Genomic DNA, 21,285 nt, shown 5'->3' with positions numbered 1-21,285 from the left:
TTAATCTATTCCCAGTAAACCGGCCCCAAGAGTTAAATTGGGCCGAAATGGAGATGAAAAATGAGTTCCACCACCTTTACTATGTGAGAAAATCTGATAGCATGGCAATGGATTATAAAATCATGCAACATATTTTTTTTTTAGCACGACCAAAAATGGTAGTTTAACCCAAATACAATAGCTACTTACAGAGAACGATGATCTAACTGCCCTTCTTGCTTCTCCGCGTCTCCCTGCAAACGTCAAAACTCAGAACATAAACACCAATGCAGCCATGACATCCACCGACAAACTACTTCAAAAAGACTTGGAATCAACCAACCCTGCATACTCCGTCAAGAGACGCTGTGAAAACTAAGGGTGTCTCAAAGTGCTACAATGTGTTTCAAAGTGCTACAATGTGTTTCTCTATGATTTATTTTGAGCAATTTGGGGAACAAATAATATTTAATTAAAGCTCATTCATTCAATCTATTTCAACTGAATAGTTCAAAAGATCATGAAAACGCTAAAACATTTCCGCCACTAAATACCTCCAAGTTGATAAAAGCCATCTTGAAATCCTTCTAAAGTCCTTCTATTTTATCAATCCTAAAATTGAAAAAAATGATAATAATTACCAGATTGATCCTGTCTGTTCTCAGTGTCTGTGCCTCTTTGTCTGAAATTAAAACAGAGGATTTCACACTCAAGCAGTCACAGGCTTTTCTAGAATCCAATTTTGGATTGAATGTCAGACACAAACCTTGTATCTTCATCGATAACCACAGGATGCCCTATAGGAAAAAACAATAAAAATAACACATTTAATTTCCAGGTTGAAGAAAGCCTCATGATTCAGTGATAATGTTCTTTGTCCATGGCCATTTGTTAATATTGACTCTCTGATCTCAGAAGCAGGTGGAGTAGACTGCAAAAGAACGGTCTAAATGTAGCAGACACTTGCCATAAAGGTCACTGTAACCACTACAGAGAGCCTGACTTGTGTGAAAGAGGGGAAAGAGGAACAACGGCAAGAATTATCAACAGATTTTAATTCTCAACGTTCCTGTGCAAGAGAAAATATAGGCCTACGAAATCCGTTTTTATTCCATTTGCTCAGAAAATGGCCTAATGGAATAAAATATTTCTCCCATGTTTAGCCACGTATTCTATGGTGTAACAAAACAAAAAAACTTGACCCATATAGGTCTGACCACTGAACTGGCTTACCTACATGACTACCCATGACCATAGGCATCACAACATGCCCTTAGTGTTTTTCAGTGGGCACTAGTAAGTTATAAAAAAAACTACACTTTGTACATTTATATCCTTCAAATGTATCCAATTGATGGAGCGTGTGTCCCCTAAATTACAATGGTCATAACATCCTTTGCTGAGTACTATGGTATAAATTGTCTTGCACAAGATCATTTGGTATTTGTTTCATACAGTATTGGCCCATTATTCATTGATTTGATCTTACCACGGTGCAGACACACAGCAGTAGTGACAGCAACTATTATGGTGAGGAGAGCAGCTGCAGAGGCCCCATACATCAGCATTGTGCACATGGCATTGGAATCTATGGTGAAAATAAAGACAAAGAAGTTTAAATAAAGATAGTTTCAAGTTTTATCTTTGTTTTCAGTGTTAAATCCCTTACTGAAAGAACAGGTGCAAACGCTTAGTAAATCTGGGTCTCATGCAATTACCATTGTGCTGCAGCAGTGTTTTGGTGATATTTTTCCCCTCAAACTCCACCACACATGTAATCTCTGCTCGTCTGTTCCACTCCTCTGCCTGGAAAATAATCTGGTTCCTAGTGAACTCTGTGGCTGAATCACTGTTGTCTGTCCAGGTGGAGTCAGTGAGTCCACTCTCTTCTCTCCCGTCTATGAGCCAGAACACACGGACCTGAGACGGGACCACTTCCAACACCAAACACAGCAGAGGGATGAAGGAGCTGTCACCCTCTGGCGAAGAGACGATTTGGATGGTTGGGGCTTTAGTGCTGTTCCCTACCCTTTCTCTCTCTAAGGACAAAATGGTCATCATTTTAAACGATTACATTATTAAGAATTACCAACTTGGTTTTCCTCCTGGTAAACTGGTTATTTAAAATAAAACTATGACTGGATTTATTATCAAAGAACATACAGTACACTACAGTTCAAAAGTTTGGGGTCACTTCGAAATGTCTTGTTTTTTAAAAGAAAAGCACATGTTTAGTCCATTAAAATAACATCTAATTGATCAGAAATACAGTGTAGACATTGTTAATGTTGTAAATGACTATTGTAGCTGGAAATGGCTGATTTTTTAAATGGAATATCTACATAGGCATACAGAGGCCCACAATCAGCAACCATCACTCCTGTGTTCCAATGGCACGTTGTGTTAGCTAATCAAAGTTTCTCATTTTAAGAAGCCTAATTGATCATCAGAAAACACTTTTGCAATTATGTTAGCACAGTTGAAAACTGTTGTACTGGTTAAAGAAGCAATACAATTGGCCTTCTTTAGACTAGTTGAGTATCTAGAGCATCAGCATTTGTGGGTTTGATTACAGGCTCAAAATGCCCAGAAACAAAGTACTTCCTTCTGAAACTCATCAGTCTATTCTTGTTCTGAGAAATGAAGGCTATTCCACGTGAGAAATTGCCAAGAAACTGAAGATTTCGTATAACGCTGTGTATTAGTCCCTTCACAGAACAGCGGAAACTGGCACTAACCAGAATAGAAACAGGAGTAGGAGGCCCCGGTGCACAACTGATGAAGAGGACAAGTACATTAGAGTATCTAGTTTGAGAAACAGACAACTCACAACTCCTCAACTGGCAGCTTCATTAAATAGTACCCGCAAAACACCAGTCTCAACGTCAACAGTGAAGAGGCAACTCAGGGATGTTGCAAAGAAAAAACCAGATCTCAGACTGGCCAATAAAAATAAAAGTTAAGATGGGCAAAAAAACACAGACTCTGGACAGAGGAACTCTGCCTAGAAGGCTAGCATCCCCGGAGACGCCTCTTCACTGTTGACATGTCTACACTGTATTTCTGATCAATTTGATGTTATTTTAAAGGACAGAAAAGTGGTTTTCTTTCAAAAACAAGGACATTTCTAAGTGACCACAAACTTTTGAAACGTAGTATATACAGTTGAAGTCGGATGTTTACATACACTTAGGTTCCAGTCACTAAAACATTCCACAAATTTCTTGTTAACAAACTATAGTTTTGTCAAGTCGGTTAGGACATCTACTTTGTGCATGACACAAGTAATATTTCCAACAATTGTTTACAGACAGATTATTTCACTTAATCACAATTCCAGTGGGTCAGAAGTTTACATACACTAAATTGACTGTGCCTTTAAACAGCTTGGAAAATTCCAGAAAGTGATGTCATGGCTGTAGAAGCTTCTGATAGGCTAATTGACATCATTTGAGTCAATTGGAGGTGTACCTGTGGATGTATTTCAAGGCCTACCTTCAAACTCAGTGCCTCTTTGCTTGATATCCTGGGAGAATCTAAAGAAATCAGTCAAGACCTCCAGAAGTCTGGTTCATCCTTGGGAGCAATTTCCAAACGCCTGAAGGTACCACGTTCATCAGTACAAACAACAGTACGCAAGTATAAACACCATGGGACCACGCAGCCGTCATACCGCTCAGGAAGGAGTTGCGTTCTGTCTCCTAGAGATGAACGTACCTTGGTGCGAAAAGTGCAAATCAATCCCAGAACAACAGCAAAGGACCTTGTGAAGATGCTGGAGGAAACCGGTACAAAAGTATCTATATCCACAGTAAAACAAGTCCTATATCGACATAACCTGAAAGGCCGCTCAGCAAGGAAGAAGCCACTGCTCCAAAACCTCCATAAAAAAGCCACACTACGGTTTGCAACTATACATGGGGACAAAGATTGTACTTTTTGGAGAAATGTCCTCTGGTCTGATGAAACAAAAATTGAAATGTTTGGCCATGAAGACCATCGTTATGTTTGGAGGAAAAAGGGGGAGGCTTGCAAGCCCGAAGAACACCATCCCAACCGTGAAGCACGGGGGTGGCAGCATCATGTTGTGGGGGTGCTTTGCTGCAGGAGGGACTGGTGCATTTCACAAAATAGATGGCATCATGAGGTAGGAAAATTATGTGGATATATTGAAGCAACATCTCAAGACATCAGTCAGGAAGTTAAAGCTTGGTCGCAAATGGGTCTTCCAAATGGACGATGACATCAAACATGTTTCCAAAATTGTGGCAAAATGGCATAAGGACAACAAAGTTAAAGTATTGGAGTGGCAGAACTGAAAAAGCGGGTGCAAGCAAAGAGGCCTACAAACCTGACTCCGTTACACCAGCTCTGTCAGGAGGAATGGGCCAAAATTAACCCAACTTACTGTGGGAAGCTTGTGGAAGTCTACCCGGAACGTTTGACCCAAGTTGAACAATTTAAAGGCAATGCTATCAAATACTAATTGAGTGTATGTAAACTTCTGACCCACTGGGAATGTGATGAAAGAAATAAAAGCTGAAATAAATAATTCTCTCAACTATTATTCTGACATTTCACATTCTTAAAATAAAGTGGTGATCCTAGTTGACCTAAGACAGGGAATTTTTACTTGGATTAAATGTCAAGAATTGTGAAACTGATATATATAGCACCAATCAAAAGTTTGGACACAGCTACTCATTCAAGTGTTTTTCTTTATTTCTTTTTTCCCCTTCTACATCTATAATAATAGAGAAGAAATCAAAACTGTGAAATGACACATATGGAATCAAGTAGTGACCAAAAAAGTGTTAAACAAATCAAAATATATTTTATATTTGAAATTCTTCAAAGTAGCCACCCTTTGCCTTGATGACAGCTTTGTACACTCTTGGCATCTCTCAACTAGTTTCATGAGGAATGCTTTTCAAACAGTCTTGAAGGAGTTCCCACACATGCTGAGCACTTGTTGGATGATTTTTCTTTAATCTGCAGTCCAACTCATCCCAAACTATCTCAATTGGGTTGAGGGCAGGTGATTGTGGAGGCCAGGTCATCTGATACAGCACCATCCCTCTCCTTCTTGGTCAAATTGCACTTACACAGCCTGGAGGTGTGTTTTGGGTCATTGTCCTGTTGAAAAACAAATGACGCTAACCAGATGGGATGGCATATCGCTGATTCACGCAGTCTCCTCTGAACAATTGATGTTGAGATGGGTCTGTTCCTTGAACTCTGCAAAGCATTTATTTGGGCTGCAATCTAAGGTGCTGTTAACTCTAATGAACTTATCCTCTGCAGCAGAGGTAACTCTGGGTCTTCCTTTCCTGTGGCGGTCCTCATGACAGCCAGTTTCATCATAGCGCTTGATGGTTTTTGTGACTGCACTTGAAGAAACTTTCAAAGTTTTTCATGTCTTAAAGTAATGGAGTATCGTTTCTGTTTGCTTATTTGAGCTGTTCTTGCCATAATATGGACCTGGTCTTTTACCAAATAGGGCTATCTTCTGTATATCACCCCTACCTTGTCACAAGACAACTGATTGGCTCAAACGCATAAAGGAAAGAAATTCCACAAATAAACTTTTAACAAGGCACACCTGTTAATTGAAGTGCATTCCAGGTGACTACCTCATTAAGCTGGCTGAGAGAATGCCAAGAGTGTGCAAAGCTGTCATCAAGGCAAAGGGTGGCTACTTTGAAGAATCTCAAATATATATTTTGATTTGTTTAACACTTTTTTGGTTAATACATGATTCCATAGGTGTTACTTCATAGTTTTGATATCTTCACAAAATAAAGAAAAACCCTGGAAAGAGTAGGTGTCTAAACTTTTGTCTGGTACTATATATATACTGTTTAATTTAGATTTAACATTCCGTTTTGTGTTTATTTTTTAAAGGTTTATATCATTATATACATTTTAGTTTTTTAGCACAATATCTTTTTCTAGTTTAGTAAACTTTGTAAATAAATATGAACATACAAGACATTAAATTACCTGTCAAAATAATAACCTTAGAACCATTGCCAGTGTACACCATTTTGGAGTGAACAGCCAAACAGTAGTACATGCCAGAGTCGTTCACTTTTGCATTGGTGAATGTAACAGAACATAGGTTGTCCTGTTCCTGGTCCTTTGAAATGTTATCAACCTTTATGTGTGTACTGCTGTGTGTTCCAGTCCTGGGGTCCACTTTTATCCAACTCACAGAGAAGCAGTAGGTGATAATCTCACTCAAATGGCATTTCAAGGTCACTGTATCACCAGCGTTCACCATCACCACTCCAGGTGTCTGGGTTATAATTGATGTGTGTGTAGCTAAAAACAGAATTAGGAATAACAAGAATATAACATATTTCATCTAATTACTGTTTAGCATGTTTGGTGCGTTTTCATAACTTTGTTAACTTTTTTTTACATGAATATACCAAGCATGGATGCTGAACAGAAAAAAAAGCTTAAATCACTGTCCACTTGTAAAAATATTTCGAAATTGAATATTATAGGCCTGCTTTGTCTAACCTAATATGTTAATTATGTTGAAATTGCTTGATTATAACATGAACAAAACTACATTATAAACAGGTTATAGATTTAATGACATACTGTATTTCAGATCACTGTTTCATCTCACATACAGGTAAGTAAGTTCATGAAAAAGTTATAACCTAGGCCGACTAGAATACTGTGGATATTTCTTGAAATAAATGAATGTAGGCCTATTCAGAGTAATGATGAAACAGTCTAAAGTCCTCACTGTCATCATGAGTTAGCCTAGCTGAATGTACCTTTTCTACATTAATTATCGACACATTGTCAACGTGTGCAGAATATAGTGTCATACTTGCCTTTCAAGACATAGCTCCAGCACAGCAGAAGTAGCAGGGGTCCTGGCATTTTAGGTTCACTAAATTTGAAGGGCATCATCACTTTGAGTCCGTTGAGCAACCTTTACGAGATGAAGATGTCTTGCCCCTAGTCCTAGCCTACATCTCAAAAAGCGAGACCGCCGTGACAACATCTCACCGGAAATGAACACATGAAAAGTCCTGCGTTATAACTCAAACTGTGAGCAAGAAAAGATAGTTCAGATTCCAGCAAAGACAACAACAAAACATGTTTTTCGAATGAATGCGAGAAGATTGAGAAGATTGCACCGACCTACCTTTTTTTCTCACTCTAAGAACATATTATAGGCCTAGTTTTCTGTAAAGTAGTACAGGCCGGGAACTACCTTTTGTGAATTTTATTTGATATGGTCTTAATTCAATATTAATATTAGGCTATTTCATCATCATTATATTTTATCTTATCAATGATCCTCGTTTTTAAACAATGCATCACTAAAAACGTTTGTGCATCACTAAAAACGTTAGTATAGGCCTGTATGCCTATATAGTATTGTTACATAATAATAATATAGTTATTATAATTGTTAACATTGCCTAATTATCTGAACTTAATATAATTAGCTTTATTCATGGCTCTGCATGCAACTAATGATGATTCCAAGCCAAATCCAATTTACAAACTTGCATTACAGGCTGTTTTATTTCCAGACGGGAATAGAGAAAAAAGTAGAACAAAAAAAGTTTAAGAGAAACATTACATAGCCTACATTCAAATACAGACAGTTACGTGCTTCATAATGCTTATTTTTGTCTTATATAACAAAACAACAGTTGCAATGTTTAATTTGAACACACTAAATCGGCTATAGTTCATATTCAAGTGGGGGAAAACAACATTGTATTGAATAGGCCTTGCCTCTCATTCAAAAAAACGAAGAGCTACATACAGATCGAATGGCCGGAGTGACATTATATTCAGCCGTGTTTATGCTTATGTTCGTAAACTCCTGCCATTTATTTCTGACGTTGCTTGCCTTGATCTAACCACAAAGGGCGCAAGCGACGTTGCAACCCAGCGAGGAAAAATTGCTTGTCTCGGCGCCTACACAAACTACCTGTTTACCATTGTGGTTTCTAGACCACCAAGCTCATGGAAACTCTGAGAGAGTGTGCATGACAATGCTTTCATTGCTGAACATGTCAGTCTGAACATATGTCCGGAAATCGCCAAAGGAGTTTGATGAAATTACAATAAAATGTTTTAGGCTAAAACATAAGAGATTAATGGAAATTACCTAAGTAAAACTGAAAATATGTCGAACGGAGAATGTTGTCTTCACGGTAAAGGCAAAGACGGCATGGCGATGGAGCTAAATGCGTTGATGCTGCAATCATGCGTAAAAAAAAACGTTCTCAGTCTTGGTGAAAAATTTCAGCATTTATAACACAACTATGCTATGAGTTTGTGGCTTTCAAGAGTTAATATTTTGCATCAAGTCTTTAATGCAGTGTGTTGGGCGGATGAATGAATGATCAAGAGGACCACAAAGGAAATAAGTCCCAGACTTTGTGTTATCCTCGTGCTTGTTTAAAAAAAAAAAAAAAAGATGGTCAAATGAATAAACTAACTAAATCTGATGCTGAACTGTGAACTCCAATAATTTCCCCATAACATTCACATAGATGCTTCTAGTTGTTAGGAATTAGATTAAAATAAAAAACATTTGGACTTACAATGATTGGGGGTGAACTTGAAGATATTTCAATCTATTTAAAAATACATGTTTTTTACCTTTATTTAACTAGGCAAGTCAGTTAAGAACAAATTCTTATTTACAATGACGCTGGGCCACTTGTGCGCTGCCCTATGGTACTCCAAATCACAGCTGGTTGTGATACAGCCTGGTGTATGGATCTAATGCATTATAGACCCACAATTGGCACAAACAAGCGCGTTCAAAGCCAATGCCCTCGCGCCCTCTTTTGCTAAACATTTACGCACGGTGGTTAGGCCACCATTTACCTGGTCTCTCGAGTCGCAGACAGTCGGAAGACACTACCATGGCTTATATCCTATCAAAGACAAATTATAAACGTATAAATCAACAGCCTACTTAGCTACATTAATAACAGGGTATTTACTTGAAGATTGTAACAATTGTTTGGATTTGCAGGCCTATTGAATAATGTGTTATGGCAACATGTACCGTTTATTTACCATGTCAGATAGTGTAGGCTATGGACCAATATCTGCAGGAGCTGTCAATACACGTACCCCTCAATTTTGCATATTTAGAAAAGGTGTAAAGACCTGCAAAAGTTTGAAACATTGCCATGCACACAAAGGGCTGTTCCGAGGTAGCTGCTGAGCCTAAAATCTGATTTTCCCACCTGTATTTGGGGAGTTTCTCCCATGATTCTCCGCAGATCCTCTCAAGCTCTGTCAGGTTGGATGGGGAGCATTGCTGCACAGCTATTTTCAGGTCTCTCCAGAGATGTTCAAGTCCGGGCTCTGGCTGGGCCACAAGGACATTCAGAGACTTGTCCCGAAACCACTCCTGCGTTGTTTTGTCTGTTGTCCTGTTGGAAGGTGAACCTTCGCCCCCAGGCGGAGGACCTAAGCGCTCTGGAGCAGGTTTTCATCAAGGATCTCTCTGTACTTTGCTCTGTTCATCTATCCCTCGATCCTGACTAGTCTTCCAGTCCCTGCTGCTGAAAAATATCCCCACAGCATGATGCTGCCACCACCATGCTTCACTGTAGGGATGGTGCCAGGTTTCCTCCAGACGTTACGCTCATTCAGGCCAAAGAGTTGTTTTCATCAGATCAGAGAATCTTGTTTCTCATGGTCTGAGAGTCTTTAGGTGCCTTTTGGCAAACTCAAAGCGGGCTGTCATGTGCCTTTTACTGAGGAGTGGCTTCTGTCTGGCCACTTTACCATAAAGGCCCGATTGGTGGAGTGTTGCAGAGATGGTTGTCCTTCTGGAAGGTTCTCCCATCTCCACAGAGGAACGCTGGAGCTCTGTCAGAGTGACCATTGGGTTCTTGGTTACCTTCCTCACCAAAGCCCTTCTCCCAACATTGCTCAGTTTGGCCGGGCGGCAAACTCTAGGAAGTCTTGGTGGTCCAAACTTCTTCCAATTAAGAATGATGGAGGCCACTGTATCTTGGGGACCTTCAATGCTGCAGACTTTTTTTGCTACCCTTCCCCAAATCTTTGCCTCGACACAATCCTGTATCAGAGCTCTACGGACAATTCCTTCGACCTCATGGCTTGGTTTTTGCTCTGACATGTACTGTCAACTGCAGGACCTTATATAGACAGCTGTGTGCCTTTCCAAATAATTTCCAATCAATTGAATTTACTACAGGTGGATTCCAATCAAGTTGTAGTGTCACGTTCCTGACCTGTTTTCCTTTGTTTTGTATTTGTTTTAGTTGGTCAGGGCGTGAGTTGGGTGGGTTGGTCTAGGTTTGATTTTCTATGTTGGGATTTTGTGTTCGGCCTGGTATGATTCTCAATCAGAGACAGCTGTCAATCGTTGTCCCTGATTGAGAATCATACTTAGGCAGCCTGGGTTTCACCTGTGTTTTGTGGGTGTTTGTTCCTGTGTCAGTGTTTGGGCCACACAGGACTGTTTCAGGTTAGTCACGTTTGTTGGTTGTTGTATTTTGTAGTGTTTGTTGTTTTCCCATTAAAATATGAATACTTACCAATCCGCATCTTGGTCCGATCCATGCTCCTCCTCGTCTGAGGAGGAGAACGACTACGACAGCCGTTACATGTAGAAACATCTCAAGGATGATCAATGGAAACAAGATGCACCTGAGCTCAATTTCGAGTCTCATAGCAAAGGGTCTGGATACCTATGTACTGTAAATAAGATATTTCTGTTTTTATTTATGAAAGAAAAAGAAATGTGCAAAAAATTCTAAAAACCTGTTTTTGCTTTGTCATTATGGGGTAATATGTGTAGATTGATGAGAAAAACACATTTAATCAATTTTAGAATAAGGCTGTAATGTAACACAATACGGAAAAGATGAAGCAGTACGAATACTTTCCGAATGCACTGTATATTGGAAATTCTGCGACTATTCAGTCAATAGCTTTTGAACCAAGCATGCCATGACTATGAGTATGGTATATTCTGAAACAGGGGCGGATGGAGAACAATTCACACCTTAAAAAGAAATACTCCTACTAATAATAATAATAGATTTCCGAATGCACCGTATATTGAAAAATCTGTGACTATTCAGTCAGTAGCTCTTACACAAAACATGCCATGATTAGAACAATGATATATTCTGAATCAGGGGAAGATGGATAAAATTACCCCCCCCCCCCCAAAAAAAATGCTATGAAAAATGTTATGGAACAAAAACAACAAAAATTCTCCATCCTCCCCTGATTCAGAATATATAACTATCATAGTCATGGCATGCTTTGTGTAAGAGCTATTGAAGATTGAAACTCACACAAAAAAATATATATATATACACACACAACAACAAAAAGCGTGGATTTTTCTCCATCCACCCCTGATTCAGAATATAGCATCCTTCATAGGCATGACATACTTAGTTAAATAGCTATTGAGAGAGAAAACCGAATATCCACCGAATGTCCAATATAAAACACATTTTACCTCGGTACAAAACCAGCAATTACGCATGTGTTTTAGCCTACACATAACTGTGGCTAAAACTGGACCCCTCGAGCTAATAAAGCCTAAATGTCAGGATCAATACTTTAGATGACAAAAAATAGACCGGTTTAAGAAGGAACCAATAATGGACAGTCTAAACAAGCGATGCAAGAGTTGTGTCAATAATATAGTACTAGGGGGTAACTAGCCCTCAGGGGGTAACTAGCCCCCCCCGTAATTCACATTAAGACCACAAGCTATTGCCAAATAATTTCCCCAACACTTTCCCTGGCTGACACTACTCTTGCTCAACCAAAAATGTCCTGTGTCATCACAAATTTTGGAGATATTTCAACACAATGCGTGTGGTAAGTTGATCTAATTTATTTCAATTTAGAAAAAGTTGTAGATATATTCAAATGAAGTTAGATCTATATATTTTTTTTTTATATACAAGTAGGAAAGCCTTAAGATAAATAATCAATTTGTTTAGAGAGAACATTTTTTATGAATTTTTACGAAAGTAGTAATATGTTGGATGAGTGTGTTGAGGGAAACTCGAGGGTAACTGGCCCCTTTATGGTTATGAATGGGTTTCTACCTGTCATTTAGACAATGACTAGGCCAGTTAGCGCTAGTTTATGCTAACTTGAGTTGTGCTCCAATTTTACTTGGGATAGCTTTATTTGTTACCTATGTACAAGTTAGAATTGTGCAATAGCAGAGCATAAGAGAGTTGCCACATCAATGTTACACTGAATTAATTAGTTAAGTTATTGTTATTAAATGTTATATTCCATTCCAATATTATATTTCAATGAATAATGTTTTTAATTAATTAAAAACTATTGAAAACCTTTTGCTCCTGAATGTAATTTTAAAGACTGCTGGGATCTAAAATCTTGCATTATTCAAATACTATTTAGTGCAAGTGTACATAATGGATTGTATGGGAAAGGAACAACAAACATCGAACAAGAAAATGAATGTGCAGATGAGTAAAAAAATTAAAGGGGACTTTACATCAAATCTCCTCATAGTCCGGATATTAATGGTGACATGTGCAACACCATTTCCCCCCCATATTTTATTTAAATAATAAAATAAGACAACTAGACTTAGCTTTTAAGTATTACTTACTAAAGAAAAAAAGGGGTGGGGCTATTTTTCTTTAAACCGCCCCTTTTCTAAAAACAACATTTCATGAAATAACTAAAATACTGTAGCCATTTATTTACATGACCTTTATCCACATAGCAATTTTTCTCCAAACATTGCTTTTTTTTGTGTCAGCAATTAGACATTGTTCTTAGTGTGGGCTAGTTACCCCCTATTACCCTAACCGTTTCGTCCTCACGATTATCCCTTGAGAAATTCTTCATTGGAGGTTTTCTCAGCGTTGATATGTTTTAGCAGTTGTTAAACTGCCTAGTTCAAAATTGCCGCCGGTATAGGCACGTAACGCCCATCTGACTATCCAAGATAGCGGCTGCGGTGGCAAATTGGTTTAGATTACATGAGAAGAAAATGATGGTCTGTTATAATAAGCGTTTCTCTTGTCCTTTCCTTAATGACCTTCTGTAACCCGTCCCAACAAGAAGGGCCTTCTATCATTTTCACCAGAGAATTGACCAGCGAGAGATTGACTGAAGATAAATTCTGTGGAGGGAGCAAGATCAAGTCATGACCAGGTAAACTGATTCTTTATCTACGGTACATGTCTGCACCTGTCATGAGCTCTGAGGCGCAGGGTTGCAGGGAGATGTTGTGGGTTTATGCATCCTGTGCTGTGTAGGTTAAGTTTTGTTTTATACCCAGCAAGCTGGTCCAGCATATCAAGCTAATGATTAACAATATGTTACTTTATCACAGGTAATTTATTTGCACGTTATTGGCTACACTCATCCAGGTATCACCTGTGAGATGGTTTCACCTGCAAGGTATGTGTGAATAGCCTACCCAATGGTTTGATTTGTAATTAAAAGCTTAGGCTATGAGATGCTTTTCTGTCATTTTGTAGATATCAAGTGGCCATCTTAGTTTTAGGTTTTGATCAATTCAATTTGGCTAGGCCTACCTATTCAAATATATCCTACAGTAGACCTATTTATAATCGGCATTGTTTTGTTTCCAAAAACGGATAGTCAAGTAATATGTCTGCCAGAATGCTCTGCCGAAGTTGAGTTAGTAGTGGTTGATGCCAGTAAAAGCCAGATTGGGCTTTAAGTTGACAATGGCATTGAAAAAAATGTGTTAACATGAATTGTAATGAAGGGAAAATGTAATGATGTGACCTCAAGCGACATGGTGGATTTGTTCGTATAGCCTACAATATTGTGTTAAAACCAGCAGAGGATAAAATACATGTTGGTTGTCTTATCGGTTTTCCTCCTGTAGATGGCGCCTGTTGATCACTAGAGATCAGTCTACTAACAGCAATCTGTTGATCAACGGTGTGTGTTCACTTCGCTGAACAGGGGCAATACAATTGTATGGGAGAAAGCAGGCCAGGCAGACAGGCGTTTTTCATCTGGGAGCGCCATGAGCAAATGTTTACGGTCAGAGGTTTCCTCTTGTGGGCACGATTTATTTCGTTCGTAGCGAGAAGAGAGCTTGCTACCTTAGTGGCGTAGGTAGGCTTCTACAACAATCAGACCGTCTACCTGAACGCAAGGGCGCTCTGGTTAGATCAACGGGAGGGAAATATAAGCACCAACACTCGGTGAAGGTACACAATCCTCTGTACTTTGAGATGTGGGTAAGAACGCTGTGTCGAGTAGGGCATTTTAGCAGCTTTTGTTCAATTCGTTTGCACAACACGTTAAATATAGGCTATATAGCTAGTTATGCACTTGAAATTAGCACATTTCAACCAGCACAACGAGAATGTCGTTAGCCTGCTAACGTTTGCTAGCTCACTCTTTTTTTCAGTGAGTGTTTTGATTGCAAACAGCCCATGTTATAGCCAGCATACTCATGGCAGCCTGCACATGTTTCTGTAATTTGCGTTACAGAACAAAAAACCGGAACAAAACCGATGCACATGTGTGATAATGCACGCTTGTATTTTGCAAATGATTCTGAATGACTTTTGCGCGCTATATACGTAGAGAACGCAACAATTCTGGGATGAATATGGGAAAACACGTGCTTCCCTCTGTCTGTGGCATGTATTGACTGTTTTCCATGTTCTTGTACTTGGTTGTTATTGTAACGTTATGCAACTTGCTTCCAGCGTTCCCTCAGGAATTCAACGTTTGTGGGTGTTGAGTAATATCAGCAGTGAAAATATCAGCTATATTCACTGGCACATAACCTTTGCCCTGTCTGTTTTCCCGGCAACGTTTCCAACCAAACGCATAACATGGCGAAACGTGTCACGATTGTCTACACTCGGTCTCAAACGTGAGTCTACCCCCCTGATTCCACTGCTGCACAGAGATGCAGGATACCCATGAATAGGCTATATCTGCGTAACAAAGTGATTTGAATGCCTTTTTGTTATTCTGTGACCGACCTAATGCCAAGGGAAAGCCAGGCTGGGCTGCAAATATAAAGGCAAGGAAGTCATAATTGACTGACTATTGTCTTTATGGAGAGGGAGGGTCTTCTTCCTCTTACCTACTGAGGTGGAAAATTGGATAGATAGTTGAAGTGTGCATCAAAGGGGCACAAACAATTGCTTCTGCCCTTTGAGGAGGAATTCCACAGCTCTTGAAACCAAAGTGTGCACAGCACAATTATCTTGCATGAACTCTGCTTCAGCCTCAGGACATGCTTGCTGATGCTTTATAACCTGTCGGTAGTCGTTGTCCAGTCCTTTCATCTGACACTATTGTTCATTATTGGGGGATTTTCCCTCAGATCTTTGTATCATGAGTCAATGAGTAATGTTTGATAGCAGAGAAAGGGGTGTGGTGGGCAGAAGTGCAGGTATCTGCTGGTTTGTCTCTTTTTAAGAGAGGCTTTGTATGCTTCATTCACACACCTGTCACCAGGCAGTCTGTCAGCTATGTACAGTCTTGTATCATTAACCTTTTTTTAAATGACTATAGTATTTGTTGATTAAAGTGGAACTAACATAATGCTATCAGGTTGTAAATCACAGCTGGTCTGGTACATTGTTTGCTGCCTCAAGCCTATTGGGATGCACTGTTTCAGTTTTAATACTTTGGACAAAAATGGTTGAATGTAATGAAGGCTGGGAATGTCAATATAATCATACTAGCATTGGCAATGATAACAAGTCAGTCATAACGTGGCTAATAGGATAGCTTATCTATTTATGTATTCATTTATTTAGCAAGCTAAAAACACGGAGCCTAATGTTAGCTATAAATGCAATATGTAAAGTGTTGGTCCTATGTTTCATGAGCTGAAATAAAAGATCCCAGAAATGTTCCATACACACAAAAAGCACATTTCTCAAGTTTTGTGCAGAAATTTGTTTACATCCCTGTTAGTGAACATCTCACTATTTCACTCTTGCTAACATTAGTTGATCTGGTTGTTGATGTGCATAGGCAACTGAGCCAGAGAGAGCCTACCTCATTGTTTGATCAATAAGACTGTAAAGTTCCCAAATCTAAGAGGACTCCTGTGGAATTTGCATATTTGCAGAAATCCATTCAGGTGTATTGTGTGGCTTTTGGCGAATGCTTTTTAATGATGTAAAGTCACGCTGTTACTGCTGCCTGTAAACACGCAGCCCAGTTTAAAGTGAATGATGGCAGGCCTGTGTGGAAAATGGCTTATTTTCATATAGGCCTAATGTAGCTCTGATTGGCTATTGCTGTGTAGAGTTCGGTCCTGGACAAGACGGATGTTTTTATTATGGTTTATTTGGTGCAGTGTCTATTAATTGTCCAAACGCACAGCCGATTTATAACTCTATATTGCTATAGAATTTTCACAAATTACTTATATGAATGTTTGGGATTGAAGTAGAGTATGAAAATGGCCATATGATTTTTTTATTTAACTAGGCACGTCAGTTAAGAACAAATTCTTATTTACAATGACAGCCTACACCGGCCAAACCCGGACAACGCTGGGCCAATTGTGCGCCGCCCTATGGGACTCCCAATCACGGCCGGTTGTGATACAGCCTGGATTCGAACCAGGTTGTTCTGTAGTGACACCTCAAGCACTGTGATGCAGTGCCTTAGACCGCTGCGCCACTCGGGAGCCCCAGAATGTGGGTGTATATGAATGTATTAAAATCTGATTTCTTGTTGCTAAAAAGCTGTCAGTTCCACTTTAAATCTGACTTTGTTAGTATAATGAGTAATTAAGGAATGTCAAGTTACAAGTCAATTGACACGTCAACCCGAGAAATAGCAACTCTACAGCGCGCCAATGGCTAAATTACTTCCGGACATGAACGGTTTGTAGAGTTCTTCCTCCTCACCTTTCATGCTCTGGGCTGGTCAGATCTGCTGTAGTCATGGAAACCCCACAGGGGCCTAGGGGATCAAAGCCTTCCCTGAGCCATTCCAGGAGACTTTCCTCTCGCTTTTCACGCGCTCTCTCTGTCCACTCTCTCGATGCCATATATATATATATGACACACAGACACACACACACAAGTCTTCTCTTTCTTTCTTGTCTTCTCTTTCTTTGCAGCTGGGGTTACCCCTACCTAGGGCTATAGAGGTCATGACATTTTGTCATGCGAAAGACTGCCTGTCTCAAGGGTAATTGACAGTTAATGAACATAAACATGTTTCGCAACTCCAGACCTCCACACATACAAGCTGCGTACAAGCCGCTGCTTCGTGCCTTTGGAACATCTGCATTTAAAAAAGTATAATAAATCAATTGAATATATACCATAGTAAATCCATTGTTTGTTTTAGGCAGGTCTAAAGAAACATGATATGAAGAAAATGTATTTCAGATTAACAGAATATTGGTTGGCCTATTTATTGTATGTTATCTGGCTATGCCACATGCAACAGGCTTGTTCATTTAGCAGACAAGATGTGTCATTATTTTATATGAATTTATAGTAAGAAGAATATAATTGAACTTAGCTGAATAAAATTGAAAGGATATTTTTCACATATGCGAGTGCGCATATGAATGCTAGGTTGAGTGTAAAGGGGATTATTTGAAACAGGTTCTATAGGCTATGCTAGACTTAAATTTGCCAAATAACTCTAGTTGTTAATGATACAAACCTTACATGCTGACCAGACCGCACGTTGATTTTTGTCAATCCACCCCGGACGCACTCGGGACACGCAGGTTGAAATATCAAAGCGAACTCAGAACCAACTATATTAATTTGGGGACAGGTCGAAAAGTATTACACATTTATGGCAATAGCTAGCTAGCTTGCTGTTGCTAGCTAATTTGTCCTGGGATATAAACATTGGGTTGTTATTTTACCTGAAATGCACAAGGTCCTCTAGGACAATTAATCCACAGATAAAAGGGTAACGTTAAACCAAGTTTGTTTCTAGTGATCTCTCCAGGCTTCTTCTCCTCCTTTGGACTTTATATGGCGGTTTAACTTTAACCTCGACAGGATCGGTGTTTCCCCCTGCGTGACGGTTGAGCTAATGTAGGCTAATGTAATTAGCATGAGGTTGTAAGTAACAAGAACATTTCCCAGGACATAGACATATCTAATATGGGCAGGAAGATTAACAAGAATTTAAGCTAACTGCAATGTCCAATTTACTGTAGCTATTACAGTGAAAGAACACCATGCTATTGTTTGAGGAGAGTGCACAGTTATGAACATTTGGGCAGTCGTGATGCAACATTTTGAACAAAAATGCAATGGTTCAATGGATCAGTCTAAAACTTTGCACATACACTACTGCAATCTAGTGGCCAAAATCTACATTTCACCTAGATTTCTAAGTCATATGTTAGCCTTTCTCTTGCATTTCAAAGATGATAATTTAAAAAAATAAACATTTATAATATTTTTTTGTATTATCTTTTACCAGATCTAATGTGTTATATTCTCCTACATTCCTTTCACTTTTCCACAAATGTCAAAGCGTTTCCTTTCAAATGGTATCAAGAATATGCATATTCTTGCTTCAGGTCCTGAGCTACAGGCAGTTAGATTTGGTATGTCATTTTAAGCGAAAATTGAAGAAAGGGTCCGATCCTTTTTAAGGTGCATTACCACAACCAACTGGGCTGGAGTGTGGACCTCAGTTCATCTTTCAATCACCCACGTGGGTATATGCTTCTCAAAACTAATGACGAGATGGCACGTGGGTTATATGCTCCTGAAACCCAACGAGGAGATGGAAGAGGCAGGACTTACAGCGCATCAAATGACACAAATAGAACCGAGTTCTATTTTAGCGCTTGGCCACGCAGACGCTCGCGAGCAGTGTGGATTCAATGATTGAATAACATGTATGTGAGCGGTGTGGTCAGCATGTTAGAATGTCTTAGAAATCAAAACATACAGTGCCTTCGGAAAGTATTCAGACTCCTTAACCTTTTCCACATTTTGTTACGTTACAGCCGTATTCTAAAATTGATTAAATGAGGGGGAAAAAATCCTCAGCAATCTACACACAATAACCCATAATGACAAAGCGAAAACTGTTTTTTAGATTTCTTTGCAAAAAAAAATAAAAAAAATCAAATAACAGACCTATGAGATTCGAAATTTAGCTCAGGTGCATCCAGTTTCCATTCATTATCCTTGATGTTTTTACAACTTGATTGGAGTCCAGGTGGAGTCCACCTGTGGTAAATTCAATTGATTGGACAGGATTTGAAAAGGCATGCACCTGTCTATATAAGGTCCTACTGTTGACAGTGCATGTCAGAGTAAAAACCAAGCCATGAGGTCAAGGGAATTGTCCGTAGAGCTCTGAGACAGCATTGTGTCGAGGCAGCGATCTGGGGAAGTGTACCAGAACATGTCTGCAGTATTGAAGCTTCCCAAGAACACAGTGGCCTCCATCATTCTTAAATGGAAGAAGTTTTGAACCACCAAAACTCTTCCCGGAGCTGGCCGCCTGGCCAAACAGAGCAATTGGGGGAGAAGGGCTTTGGTGAAGGAGGTAACCAAGAACCTGATGGTCACTCTGACAGAGCTCCAGAGTTCCACTGTGGAGATGGTTGTCCTTCTGGAAGGTTCTCCCATCTTTGCAACACTCCACCAATCAGGCCTTTATGGTAGAGTGGCCAGACGGAAGCCACTCCTCAGTAAAAGGCACGTGACAGCCCGCTTGGAGTTTGCCAAAAGGCACCTAAAGACTCTCAGACCATGAGAAACAAGATTCTCTGATCTGATGAAACTAACTATTTGGCCTGAATGACAAGCATCACATCTGGAGGAAACCTGGCACCATCTCTACAGTGAAGCATGGTGGTGGCAGCATCATGCTATGGGGATATTTGTCAGCAGCAGGGACTGGGAGACTAGTCAGGATAGAGGGATAGATGAAAAGAGCAAAGTACAGAGAGATCCGTAATAAGGCGTAGGTTCAACTTCCAACAGGACAACGACCCTAAACGCACATCCAAGACAACGCAGAAGTGGTATCGGGACAAGTCTCTGAATGTCCTTGAGCTAAGAACCTTGGCGTGATCCTGGACAACACCCTGTCGTTCTCAACTAACATCAAGGCGGTGGCCCGTTCCTGTAGGTTCATGCTCTACAACATCCGCAGAGTACGACCCTGCCTCACACAGGAAGCGGCGCAGGTCCTAATCCAGGCACTTGTCATCTCCCGTCTGGATTACTGCAACTCGCTGTTGGCTGGGCTACCCTGCCTGTGCCATTAAACCCCTACAACTCATCCAGAACGCCGCAGCCCGTCTGGTGTTCAACCTTCCCAAGTTCTCTCACGTCACCCCGCTCCTCCGCTCTCCTCCACTGGCTTCCAGTTGAAGCTCGCATCCGCTACAAGACCATGGTGCTTGCCTACGGAGCTGTGAGGGGAACGGCACCTCAGTACCTCCAGGCTCTGATCAGGCCTACACCCAAACAAGGGCACTGCGTTCATCCACCTCTGGCCTGCTCGCCTCCCTACCACTGAGGAAGTACAGTTCCCGCTCAGCCCAGTCAAAACTGTTCGCTGCCTCGGCCCCCCAATGGTGAACAAACTCCCTCACGACGCCAGGACAGCGGAGTCAATCACCACCTTCCGGAGACACCTGAAACCCCACCTCTTTAAGGAATACCTAGGATAGGATAAAGTAATCCTTCTGACCCCCCCCCCTTAAAAGATTTAGATGCACTGTTGTAAAGTGGCTGTTCCACTGGATGTCATAAGGTGAATGCACCAATTTGTAAGTCGCTCTGGATAAGAGCGTCTGCTAAATGACTTAAATGTAAATGTAAAATGTAGTGGCCCAGCCAGAGCCCGGACTTGAATCTGATCGAACATCTCTGGAAAGACCTGGAATTAGCTGTGCAGCAAAACTCCCCAGCCAACCTAACAGAGCTTGAGAGGATATGTAGAGAATAATGGGAGAAACTCCCCAAATACAGGTGTGCCAAACTTGTAGCGTCATACCTAAGAAGAATCAATGCTGTAATCGCTGCCAAAGGTGCTTCAACAAAGTACTGAGTAAAGGGTTACGCACAGCAGGTCTGAATATTTATGTAAATGTAAAATGTCATTTTTTTAACGTTTTATTAGCAAACATTTCTAAAAACCAGTTTTTTGCTTTGTCATTATGAGGTATTGTGTGTAGATTGATGTAGAAACAAAACAATTTAATCTATTTTAGAATAAGGCTGTTACTTACCAAAATGTGGAACAAGTCAAGGGGTCTGAATACTTTCTGAAGGCACTGTATCTGGG

The 21,285-nt window shown here is 40.1% G+C and overlaps 2 protein-coding genes across 6 annotated transcripts in view; one reads left to right on the top strand and one right to left on the bottom strand.

Moving 5' to 3' along the window:
• Positions 1–8,334, bottom strand: part of LOC111954906 (uncharacterized) — a 9,852-nt gene extending 1,518 nt beyond the window's left edge. Inside the window, exons 1-6 of the mRNA XM_023974821.2 lie at positions 5,983–8,334; positions 1,698–2,018; positions 1,469–1,567; positions 746–776; positions 621–661; positions 190–233 (exon numbers count right to left, since the gene is read on the bottom strand). Of these exons, the coding sequence (XP_023830589.1) occupies positions 190–233; positions 621–661; positions 746–776; positions 1,469–1,567; positions 1,698–2,018; positions 5,983–6,346 (900 nt within the window). The 5' untranslated portion in view covers positions 6,347–8,334. The remainder of the gene's footprint in view (positions 1–189; positions 234–620; positions 662–745; positions 777–1,468; positions 1,568–1,697; positions 2,019–5,982) is intronic.
• A 3,458-nt stretch (positions 8,335–11,792) lies between these two features.
• LOC111955056 (semaphorin-4A) overlaps positions 11,793–21,285 on the top strand; it is a 49,371-nt gene continuing 39,878 nt past the window's right edge. For 2 of the 5 annotated variants that reach the window (XM_023975112.2, XM_023975108.2), the window contains exon 1: positions 13,953–14,216. The gene's annotated coding sequence lies outside the window, so the exon portion shown is untranslated. Of the gene's footprint in view, positions 11,857–13,086; positions 13,180–13,952; positions 14,247–21,285 lie in introns of those variants that run through there. The other 3 variants (XM_023975111.2, XM_023975110.2, XM_023975109.2) reach the window with 3 other exon arrangements.

This window comes from Salvelinus sp. IW2-2015, linkage group LG30 (genome assembly GCF_002910315.2).
Source record: "Salvelinus sp. IW2-2015 linkage group LG30, ASM291031v2, whole genome shotgun sequence".
Classification (NCBI taxonomy): domain Eukaryota; kingdom Metazoa; phylum Chordata; class Actinopteri; order Salmoniformes; family Salmonidae; genus Salvelinus; species Salvelinus sp. IW2-2015.
The sequence above is the reverse complement of the archived record's forward strand: the minus strand, read 5'-3'. Positions and strand labels throughout refer to the sequence as shown.